At 46.0% G+C, this 12,131-nt stretch overlaps 1 protein-coding gene across 1 annotated transcript in view; it reads right to left on the bottom strand.

Annotated features, from left to right (window-relative positions):
• Positions 1-3,831: 3,831 nt before the first annotated feature.
• Positions 3,832-12,131, bottom strand: part of EP300 (E1A binding protein p300) — a 63,305-nt gene continuing 55,005 nt past the window's right edge. Inside the window, 4 exon segments of the mRNA XM_009647864.2 lie at positions 3,832-7,142; positions 8,452-8,733; positions 9,186-9,347; positions 11,397-11,561. Of these exon segments, the coding sequence (XP_009646159.2) occupies positions 5,004-7,142; positions 8,452-8,733; positions 9,186-9,347; positions 11,397-11,561 (2,748 nt within the window). The 3' untranslated portion in view covers positions 3,832-5,003.

Genomic DNA, 12,131 nt, shown 5'->3' with positions numbered 1-12,131 from the left:
GGAAAGGAGATGCTCTGAGTGAAGCAGAATCAGGTTAGAGAACGTTTAAACAAACTAGATACGCTCAAGTCCATGGGACTTGACGGTTGCACACCCACATGCTGAGGGAGCTGCCTGACATCATTGCAAGGCCACTATTATCTTTGAAAGGTCATGGTGATTGGGGGAAGTTCCTGAGGAGCGGCAGAACGAGACTCCTGTCTCAAAGGAGAATCTCAGGAACTACAGGCCAGTAAATGCCTGGAAAGGTGACAGCAAATCTTCCCAGAAACCATTTCCAAACACACTATGGACAAGGAGGTGAATGGAAGTAGTCACCGTGGATTTATGAAGGGGAAATCATCCTTAAGCAACCTTACAGCCTTCTGTGATTCTATGACTGACTTGGTAAATGAGGGGAGAGCAGCGAACATTGCTTATTTTTGATTTACGTAAGGCTTTTGACACCATCTCTGACAGTTTCCTCACAAATTGAGAAGTACGGACTAGATGAATAGACAGCAAGGTGGATTGAAGGGTTGGGATCAGCGGCACAAAGTCCAGTGGAGGCAAGTCACTAGTCACGTACCCCAGGGGTTGGTACTGGGGCCAGTAGTGTTTAACGCCATCTTCATTAGTGACCTGAATGATGGGGCAGAGTACATCCTCAGAAAGTTAACAGATGGTACAAAACTGGGAGGAGTGACAGCTACACCAAAGGGTTGTGCTGCCATCCAGAGGGACCTCAATAGGCTGATGGAACGGGCTGACAGGAACTTCACGAAGTTCAACAAAGGGAAGTGTAAAGTCTTGCACCTGGGAGGAACAATCCCATGCACCGGCATGTGCTGGAAGGCAGCTTGGCAGAAAAGGGCCTGGAAGATCTGGTGGCAAGTTAAATATGCTAACGACGTACCCTTGTGGCAAAGGCAGCCAACAGCCACCTCAGCTGCATTAGGAAGAGCACTGCCAGCAGGTGGAGGAAGGTGATCCCCTCAGCACTGGTGAGACACATCTGGAACGCTGTGTCCGGGTCTGGGCTCCCCAGTACAAGAGACACACAGAGGCAGTGCAGCAAGTCTAGAAAAGGGCCAGGAAGACGATGAGGGGACTGGAGCATCTGCCATACAAGGAGAGGCCGAGAGCTGGGCTCAGGGGGACCTTACCCATGTGCATAGATAGCTGGGGGGAATACACAGAGAGACTGTGGCACCTCCATTCTGGAGATACTCATCTGCACACGGCTGTGAGGTGGACTAGATGATCTCCAGAGGTGCCAGCCCACCTCAGCTATCCTGTGATTTTAATAACTCTCTCTGTGTAGAACAGAGAATCTATGATGCTAGAATGTGGTGGGGGGAAGCAGTGCAGACACATACAGTCACAGTACGATGCTGTAGGCCCAGGGCTACAAGCAATTCACTGGTGGCCAAGTCAGTGGAGTTACTGGGAGCTGGGTAAAACCAGTTTTAGGGGTAACACAGAACAAGCATGCAACATATGTAAACCACTCCATAAACAGTAAATTTTTATGTAACGTAGAACAACAAACAAGGGAAGAGCAAGGTAGGGAGTATTTTTCACAAACGGACGACCCCAAGACAGAGGGAGAAACCATGATTATAGTCCTCCATGTGACTGTGAGCTCTCCCCACCTGCAACTTCAGTCACTGGAAGAGGCAGACATTAGAAAGTTTACATCACTGAACCACATACTATTTGACTATAAGCATTAGCAGCGTTGTAACTGGAGAGTAAATCTTTGGTTGGGCTGCTAAAACATGTGCAAGTTCTTGGTGCTGGCCCAAGAAGTGAAACAACCTACTCTAACTTGGATCCAACTGATTGGCAAGAGCACACTGCAGTGGTACAGATGACGTCCTAATTTTGCTGCCAACCTAAGGTCCTGCTGCTTCCCCAGTCACCCACAGTAGTTCCCCAACTGGTGGGTTTCTGTTCTCCAGTAGAATCGGGGAAAGTGGAGGCAGAGGGATGCAAGGGAAAGAAACCCCACGCAAATTCAAGAATCCTCCATCATCCACACCGATAAAACGTTTCAGCTTGGCTCAGGGACAGCACCTATGGCAAGGGACAGAGCAGCTGTCCTGTCACATAAAATGCCTCATGACATCTTTTAAGCACGTCGCTACATTGGCATTCAAAGTTGGAAGAGCTGTAGCTCTTTGAATCAAAGCTGCTCTGTGAGGTCTCAAGGCTTCCCCACTCCAACGTGGACCAAGATGCTCCCATGCAGGCCGGAACAAATTCAAACCAGATTTTTTGTGCTAACATAGCACATCAGCCTTCATTCCTGCCTGTAAGTGGGGATGCACAGAAAGCACACACGTCAGAAAGCTGGGTACGCTTTGCTAGCCCGTAGGTGGTCAGGAGGAATTTTATTTATACTCCAGGCTGAGAAGCTCCAAGGCTGAAAGTAGAACTAGGCTTTGCTTGGGGGGGGCGGGGGGGGGGGAAAGGAAAGGTTGCCATGATCAGCATGGGGAACGCAGACCTAAGCCATCCCAGTCTGCTGCCCTGGCATTCAGCGTGTGGCTTGGTTTCTGCTCTCCTTTAGAGCAGGTCAGCAGCAATCCCTGCGGAAGCAGCCGAGGTAACGCAGGCTCGGTGCCCTTGGTACAAGGATCACCTAAGGGAGAACGCCAATGCACAGGCCTGCTTTCCTTAAGCCTCCCAGGGACTTTCCACCATCTTGCAGGCAGCTTCTCGCTATCAAAGACACCTTCTTTTAGACAAAATCCATTACCCTGTTTATGCTGATACCCAAATACCAAGCATTTTACTCCCATTCTAACAGCCCTGAACATCCGTCCACATCGCAACACACCACTTCTCTTGTTTGGCACCTGGCTGAGGCTCCCCCTCTGTCCAGGTTCCCCCCTCCATCATCTTCCACCAGCAGCTTCCTGACAGCAGCTTGCTCACGTTGTTGTTTGCCTGGGATTTGTGGATGCGCTGATGCTCACAACACAGCTGGCATTATGCAGATGCTGTGCTCTGGTCACATCTGGGTCTTCCAGGTGTGTAATGCCCTGGTACAAGTTATTCCCCAGGCAGCCAGCACTGTAGACGCACACACAGAGTAAGGCTGTATTTTGGGAAGCCCTTGATGGACCAGCCGCATACCTGGCGCCCAGCCAGCGCGCAACACTCAACGCATTCTTACACGAGGGGATGAACTCCACCTGCATGCAGCTACGGGCAGCGCACAACTAGGTTTACTACACACGTGCTCCACAGTTGAAGCATTTCTGTTCAGGAAATCCCCCAAATATATATAATATATGGTAACCGACCCCCACGTCTGGCAGATCACCAGATGCAACATGGGGTGGCGGGGCACCCACGCGCCGTTGCGGTGCAGCGCCTACGGGACACCCACACAAGCTTACCTCATGCTCACACTCCGGTGCCAAAAGGTGTACAATATATTCCAAGTGAAATAGGATCTTTTAATATCACATATCCAAACAATAGTTCTCATTTCAAAATGCAAAATAGGTCCTTTGAAAATCAGCTGCTCCCAGGCTGCCTGAGCAGGGCGGGGTGCAGCCGACTGGCACAACTGCCGAGGTCAGACCTCGTTTCTTTGGTAAGATACATGCCGGGAACAAACGCGAATGCAGAGTTGTACCAAAAGTGTCCATGTAGAAGACTAATTATTACTCCACGTCCCTTATTAGAGATTTGCATTTTAAAACAGTCATATACATTAAATAGCTCTCTGACATCTAAATAGCAAACATCTGAGCGAGGCAGCACATACTCTGCTGCCCCCACCATTTTAAGAACAAGCAACACATGTGGGAGAGAAGGGAAGCGTTAAAAACAGGCTGTCTGTCTCACACAGTTTATTTAACAATAGGTAATAAGAAATCAATTTTTAACAGTCTATACAGTGATCGAAAGTTCATATTTATAAGTAATCAACTTTAATTGCATGATTTACAACATTTGAGGGTTTTTTGCTTTCTATTTTCAAGTTTTACAGAAAGTGGAAGAGGGTGGGGAAAGGGGCACGGGAGCGAGAAAGCAAGCGTAAAGAAGAAACCCCAGGGACTTTTTCTCAGGTTAAAATCATCCCCTTGGAATTGTTTCTTACCCTCTTTTTTATTCTTTTTTCCTTTGTTAGATGTAAAAATAACGAAAAAAATTCTTTCAAGAAAACAGAAACCACAATATATATACTACATCCATTTGGCAGCTGCCCCTGTGTATTTGCAAAAATGTCGTCTTCTCTCTACATGTACAAATTATTTTAATACTTGAAGTTTTTTTTTAAGCTCCGACTCTTGTATAGAAAATTCTTGGAGGACAAAAGTAGACTTCGGGAGGGGACTGAGTTATTTAATATTTTTACATTTTTCAAAGAATTGACATATTTCCAACCAAAGAGGAAAAGATTGGTATTTATTTTTATATATATATATTTATATATGTAATGTATTTTTAAAGCAACATTAACCCCTTTTGTCCTCCGGTTTTAGGAAAAGGTTCTCCTGTGGCGGTTTGATTTGCTTTGCTTTTGTCATGGTTTTTTTGCAGTGACATGAAGAAAAACCAGAATAGGGAAAATGTTTACCATCTGCCTCAGTAAATAATAACTATCAATATTACATATTTTCATTAATTTAAAAAAAAAAATAAAACCTATTGGGAGGCATGAGTAGGGCATCCTTTGGTGAACAGCCAAAAGACCACCCTCTTCCCCCAACCTCCCCAACGCACACAAGGAAAAACAAAAAAAACCCAAGAAAAAGGACTGGTTATGATTCCAGCCATAACAAAAATATATTCTTTGTACTCTACTGTCCCTCAGGTTCGTTGGTTTGTTTTTAAAACCACAAACTACTGCTGCAGAGTTCAGGTGTGTTCCAGGGAAAAATGTTGTTTTATCTAAGAAAGATTCAAAAAAATTTGTCTTCAGTACAAAAAGTCTTGAGAAAATAAGTTTTTTCTTTTTTTTTAACTTTTTTTTTTTTTGCTCCCAAAATGCTACAATGTGTCTAGTGTATGTCTAGTGTACTCTGTGGAAGGTTTGAATTCAAGTCCGAGTTCTCGGAGCTGAGCCCCAGTTCCGTGGCGCTTGTACCATGGAGGCCTGCCATGCCGGGATTGCTAGCAAGCTGGGAAAGCATTGCACTCTGGTCCGGGCTGGCAAAGTGCCCTTGATCCATGGGGTTTGCCTGGGCAGCTACCAGTCCTGGATGTGGGGAGCTGGTCTGCGGGGAGACGTGGTGTGGAGAAGGCTGAGGTTGCATCCGGGGGGATGGGCTGGAGTGGGGGGGCTGGGACTGGGGCCGCGGTGAGGGTACAGGCTGCGGAGAACGCACTTGATTGGTGAGCGATGAAGGGAGCTGCTGGCCCTGTAGGTGCGGGGACTGGGCCTGATTGGGGAGCATGTGCTGTTGGGGGCTCATAGGATTGGGCTGAGCTGGGGACCCCATCTGCTGCTGAAGTAGCCTCTGCTGGAAAGCCTGCTGCAAACTGGCTCCTGTCTCTGCACTCATCGCCTGTGGGAGCTGGCTTATTTGTCCCATGTTTCCTTGCTGCATCTGCTGCATGTGATGCTGCATTCGCTGCTGCTGCTGTTGCTGCTGGTGGCGCTGCTGCTCCATCATCTGGTGCCGTCTCATCAGGAGGTCTCGGAACTGGGGAGCCATCCCCGAGTGATTCATATTCATCTGCTGCGCCTGAGGATTCATCCCAGCCATGGTCTGCTGCGGCTGCTGCTGCGGCTGCTGCTGGGGCATGCTGGGCCTCTGCACGCCCGCTTGCATGGGGTTCATGCTCTGCATGGCCGGGTTGGGGTGCACCCCTCCTTGCTGCCCTTGCATGGCCTGCTGCGGCTGGAGGCCCGGCTGACCCTGGGGCATGCCAGGCTGACCCGTCATCCCCTGGGGGTTCTGGGACCCTGCGTACTTGGCAGCCCGCTGCTTGATGAAAGCGGCCAGCAGCTGGGGATTGGAGTGAAGGATGTTAAGCACCTGCTGCTGCTGCATGGGTGAGCTGGGAGACCTGAGAGTCCGCAGTAGGTTTTGTAAGGCTGCCTGGGGCAGAGGTGGTTGTTTGGGCTGAGCAGCGCCAGGTACCTGGCCCATGCCTGGCTGGGGTGCCATATTAATCGGCTGACCCGGCTGGGCTACTGACATCATGGATGGCCTCTGCATTCCGGGCTGCAGCTGAGCTTGGGGCAGGCCCCCCTGCACCCATGGCGGCTGCTGCTGGATTCCGGCCGGCCCCATTCCTTGATCGATGTGACCACCAGGACCTCTGCCTATCTGTGGAGGGTTCATCCCCATAGGCGGCATCTGGGGCATCTGGTGCTGAATCGGCCGTTGGAAGATCTGAACCTGTGCCATCTGACGCTGGGTCTCTGCTGCCCGCTGGATCTGCATGGCCATTTCCACCGCTGCTGGAGGAGGACCCTGAACTGGTGGCTGAGGCGGCTGGGGTGGAGTTGGAGGAGTCACCTGGCCACCTGCCTTGCCCTGGGACACAGCGCTGGGGGGCTGAGTTCTTGGCATGGTGTAGGGCGGCATGCTGTTGGGAGGCGCAGGTTGAGGCTGCGAGGCAGGCTGGGGCGGAGGTTGCGGCTGTGGGGTCTGTGGTGTTGGGGGCTGCTGGCCTGTCGGAGTTGTTGGGGTGGCTGGTGTCGGCGAGGGTAATCCTTGCTGCTGGCCTACCACACCGGTCCGCTGCATACTCGCCATCCTCCTTCGGAGCATCTGCGCCTGTTGCAGGCGGTGCTGAAGTTGCTGTTGACGGAGCTTGTGTTTAATGTTGAGGCAGAAGGGCACCGGGCACTTGTTCTCCTGGCAGTGCTTTGCATGGTAGCAGCAGAGAGCAATGAGTTGCTTGCAGATGGGGCACCCTCCGTTCGTTTTGCGTTTGCAGCCTTTGGTGTGTTGGACAACCCGTTTCATCTTCTGACAGGACGGCAGTGAGCAGTTGGCATTACGACACTGGCAGGCGTGGACCAGAGACTGGATACAGCGCTGAATGCTCAGGCGGCGGGAATCACCCGGGCTCTGGGTGGTTGCAGTCTGCTGGTTGTTGCTCTCATCATCTAGACCAAGGCCTAATTTTTCCATCTTGTGGTCATGGTTTTTAGTGTTATAGCAGGTGATGCACAGGTCATAATCCTGGAAAGACAACGAAGGAGAAGTTATCAGTGCTCCTGAAACTCCATACCATAAATAATGTCACGCCACCTCAACAAGTTATTCCCAGTATGTTCCAGGCAAATTGTTGCTCTAGGGAAAAATTCGATCTTTCACACCACACTGAGGAACTAGAGAAGGAATAAATCCAAACTACAGCCAGGGAAAGTGTGTGGGCACAAGGGTGTCTGAAATCTACACAAATACATATAGCTTGAAAAACAAGTTTGCTCTGAGCTAGCAAGTCACACATCATTCAGCTGGGCTAGAAAAATCCTTGTCTTTCACAATAGGAAAGAAGAAGAAAAAGGCAAGGAACAAACAGCTGCCCATCTGCTGCTGCTTCAGAAGAAGAGGGCAGGAGTGGCAGGAGAGGTACCAATTTTCAAAAAAGAAGAAGGAAAGCTGCATTTTCAGTTTTCAGGGAAGTTAAACAGCAGTGCACTGGGCAGAAGAACTGAGTAGAATTTACATTCTGTGAAAGCAACAGCACAAGAGTTTGGGGTCAATAATTGATCCAAGTCCTCGGGATTCAGTAATCCACAGGAAATCGAGAATTTATTTTCTGGTATATATGAGGAAATGGGAGCATCAAATTTTAATCAGAGCTTTTCAGAACTGAATCCAAGACAGTCATTTACTTCCAACAGGCTAAAAAATTAAGTTACAAGCCAAATTCAAGGTTAGTCCAGCTTGTGGAGGGCTCAGCATTGGACTTGATCTTCAAACACACCGGTATTGCAAACACTTCTTAAGACAAAAATGCTGTTTGCAGCATTCTACAGAGAGACAACAGGGTAGTGGAAGAGTCGCCCAAGTATAGGAATTTGACTTCTAGCACAGCAAAACCTCTACGCCAGTAAACCAAGGGAAAGCCCTATTTACAGAAATGCTACAGCACAACACTTCTGACTCTGGAAGAAGAAAGGATGCATTGCTCTTCAGAAAAAAAAAAAAAAAAAAAAAAAATCAGCTGATCTGACCATTACAGCTCCAAGCAATCAGTACAGTTCCCAACTGCTTAAGCAGCAGCACTTTAAATGAACTACAGGAAATACAATTCTACATCAGTTCTCCACAGCTTGAAATGGATGACAAAAATCACACCAAGAAGCAGATAGTAGAATCGCTTGTAACAGAAAACATTTCCTCTCCTTTCTTTCTGAACTGCCAGGGGATGAGCTGCACAGATCTTTTTCCATTAGTTAATACTGAGAAATTAGTTCAGGTAAAGAGCATTTGGGGCACAGAGATAGAGGGACACAAGGAGGGAAAACTCCACCGAACATACCTCACAAACAGTGCAGTGCCATCTGGTCTCCACATGATGCTTGCACTCGTTGCAGGTGTAAACAAAGCGGTCTTGGCTCTGGGTATGCAGTTCCACCAGCATGCACATAGTTGACCACTGAGCCCTTCGTAGTGAGGAGAACTCCAGGTGCTTGTCTCTAGCAAGGGTCAGGAAAGCGTCACGCCCATCCATCAGGTCACACGGAATGAGTGGGTCAGGCTCAACAATGGGGGGCAGGGAGTTGGCTGCAGGGCCAGCAATGAGACGGATGACAAAGAAGACCTGAAAAGTAGAAATACTTAATCCAGAACTTACCAAGATGTTTTGGCTGCCAAACTTCATTACACAGAGTGTACAATTCCAGGACCAACTAACACCTGAATGATGTGCCGCCAAGGGCGCTGTGCTTGTAAGGGCTGGGAAATTTCAAACCTCCGGGTGCCCTGCAGGTTCACCTTCTTCAGAAGCATCAGGTAAGGAACACGGGATTGAACAGTAACAGTAGAACTGTTGTGACAATTTAGACTGTCAGGAAGTTCTGTATGAGCACAGTTGCATTTATCCCCACTGCCCTCGCAACAAAGAGTGGCCAGGCTTGCTGGTACTTGTCTGGTGTGCCACTCCATTCTTCAGCCAAGCCTGTGTAATTTACAGGGCAGAGCTCTGAAGTATCAGAGCTTTGTACACCTCTCTACTTAAGTAAAGCACGTATTTCTCATTCTATCAACTCTTACCTCCTTGTGCTTCTCCATAGTGGCATACAGCTTTTGGGAGAGGTCATTGGACACGTTGGGCATGCCAGGCTTTTTCTTATTGCCACGACTCAAGCTACTCTTGTTCTTACTTGTCTTCTTATTGTTCTTCTTTTTGGCATTTTTGCTGTCTCCTTTGCTCACCTATTAATTTTAAAGGCATTTTATGTCAGCCAAGTCACACCACAGCAGCATTTTATTACTTTCACATCTTCTGTAACTGCAGGACAAAACACACTTCACAATAATTTACTCCGAAGACACTTACCAGGGTCCCCTGAAACATTAAATTAATTCCATTAGAATCACTGCAGAAGATATCAAGATCAGCAGTACATAGTTCTAAAAATATTAAAAGCATACATTCTCAGGAGGTGCAAGGGAAACGTTATTTACTGAAACCTGTTTGTCTGCTGTAGTTGAACACCGAAGAACTCCTTGGATACTCACAAAGGGGTTCAGCAAATGGCTTCTCAATGCAATTCAAAACTAAAAACAACTGTCAAGTACAACTGATATTGCACTGACCAGAGGTAAGAGAGACTTAATCCACCTAGATAGTTTATTACAGCTCCGACAGACTTATTTAATAGACTGCATTGAACTGGTTTTGGTGTGAAGCTGTTCTTCTGAGTCTAAAAGGCATTAGTAGTGCAATTTCTAGCATGCACCCTCCTCTTGTCATATCCTGCAACAGTCGAACAAAAATGTGTCTGCTTAATTTAAATTATATCAATTAGCAATGAACAGTTTATTCCTCTCTGTGCTTCTCAGAGGGCCCCTCAAAACGCTACAGCCTGTAATGATCAAGGATCAAAGCAATTCTTACCCAAATAAGCATTTTTCCTAAGCTTAAAATAACCTTGTCAAGATGGAAGTTTCCAGTGAACATGAACTACTATCACATCATTTGAGCGTGCAGTTTATTATTGCCTCATTTTCAAGAAGTGAAACATGAAGTTAATAAACACTTGAAATTATTTTTAATAATAAAGGTTAAATAGTAATATGCTGCAAGCTTCCCCCACCACAGGATTTTGGGGCCAAACTACTGTGGAGGATCAACTAAGTGTTGACCAACCTCACATGCAGAGCTAGGTCAGATTCCTCATGACTGGTTTCTGGTATATTAGAGAGATGGGACCTTACAGCTATGCCAAATGCAAGACAAATCTTTAAATAATAACCCTCAAGATGTTAGTTAATGCAGATTTGATATCAAGTTGCCTCATTCCCAGGTCACTCTTGCACTTAGTTTATTCAAAGTCCTTGAAAGGAGGTATTGCAAAGAGCAGCACAGCAGAACCACAAATTCTAGTTGTGTTAAACCTAACTTTTTTGATCCAAAGGTCTTTTAGGAAACAGGTTAATTCTAAACCCCAACAGAAATCTAATACCTAATAAGGTGACGAAGCAGCAGTGTTGAAACAGTTAACGAACAAGTGCTACTGTGTGAGCAAAACTAACTTCATCCTAGATTCAGCCCTGCTTCCATAAAAGCTCAGAAGATCCAAGGATGGGCAGATGCATAAATCCAGCATCTGTTAATTTTCAAATTTATTGTTAAGAGGCATACCATTTTTTGTTCTTTGTAGAATGTGAAAGCAGAGTTATTGCATGTTCTCCAAAAAAATTGCACAAGATTCCAGCAAGAAATTTCTCTAGTTTAAGTAGCCCAACAACAGTTCAGCAGTATTTTGTGCTTCAGATCCTCTACTAAAAAAAGCTATACTGAGTAAACTATTAAATCACACTGTTAACTTTCTCAGACTGTTCTGCTAAGATTGGTATTATAACATCCAAGTTGGAAAGAAAAGAGTCAGCCACTGTCCAAAAGCTAAAGCTGAAGGAAAAAGCTTCCAAGTCAGGCTGAGGTTGCAGCATGAACTTTTGATAATAACTGGATTTCGCCAGCAAAATGTTCAACTAGCAGCTGTTTCAATCTAATTGACTTTGGTAATTAGTTAGGTTTAGAGCCATATGAACAGCCACTGCTCATACAAATGTAGCTTAGTGATGTTTTAACAGCTCTCATTTGTAGAATGTAAAATTGAAATTTGTATTAGAGTGAAGCTAGAAAGGTAAAAAAGCCGGTTAACCAAAGTGCCTAAGCCCCCTTGTTGTTTTTTTTAAATTAGCTATATGTAATCACAACTTTTATATTAGATCATGAAACAGCAGAAGCATTCTTACATCCGTGCTTTCATTACTAGTGTTTTCTTCTCTCTTCCGTTCTTCTTCCTCTTGCTCTAGTTCCTTAATGCTCTCCTCTAGAACGTTAGGCCAGAAATCCCCTTCGAAGTAAGGTAGCTCTTTTGCACTTGTTAGACGATCTTCTGTTGCCTGCTTAAATATATCCTGAAAAAGAGAAAAACACTTGATTACCACTATTAGAAGTCACTTAAGTAGAGGCAACCTTTTCAGTAAGTGATTTAAAAAAAAAAAAAAAAAAGGCACCAGCAGACCAAACAAAGGAGAGCTTAATATTTTGATTTAGTTTATGAGGTCACATTCTAAGTGCAGATTTAACACTGCATCACGTACAGTTCATCAAGTAAGTTTCAAATATTCCCACTCTGAAGAAATAGATCATTACCACGTGCTAGACTTCAATATGCTGCTCACTGCAGGGGGGTTGGACTAGATGACCTCTAGGGGTCCCTTCCAACCCAAAACATTCTATGATTCTATGCGTACTTACCAAACAGGACAATATAATCACTATATTGTCAACACTAGCTGAAGTCCTGATAATTCCAAAGATTTTACATACTTCTAACTGCATCAGCAGCCTAACCCTGCAATTTTATTTAACACAGGAAGATTAAAGATTCCATATATTTTCTTTTACAGCATTCCTTGTATTTTATTTTTATTAATAAAATGAAATTTGCTCTTTTATAGCAATCCTCAAGAATTCAGTTTGTT

This window comes from Egretta garzetta, unplaced genomic scaffold (genome assembly GCF_000687185.1).
Source record: "Egretta garzetta isolate BGI_Z169 unplaced genomic scaffold, ASM68718v1 scaffold51, whole genome shotgun sequence".
In the NCBI taxonomy this organism is placed as follows: Eukaryota; Metazoa; Chordata; class Aves; order Pelecaniformes; family Ardeidae; genus Egretta; species Egretta garzetta.
The sequence above is the reverse complement of the archived record's forward strand: the minus strand, read 5'-3'. Positions and strand labels throughout refer to the sequence as shown.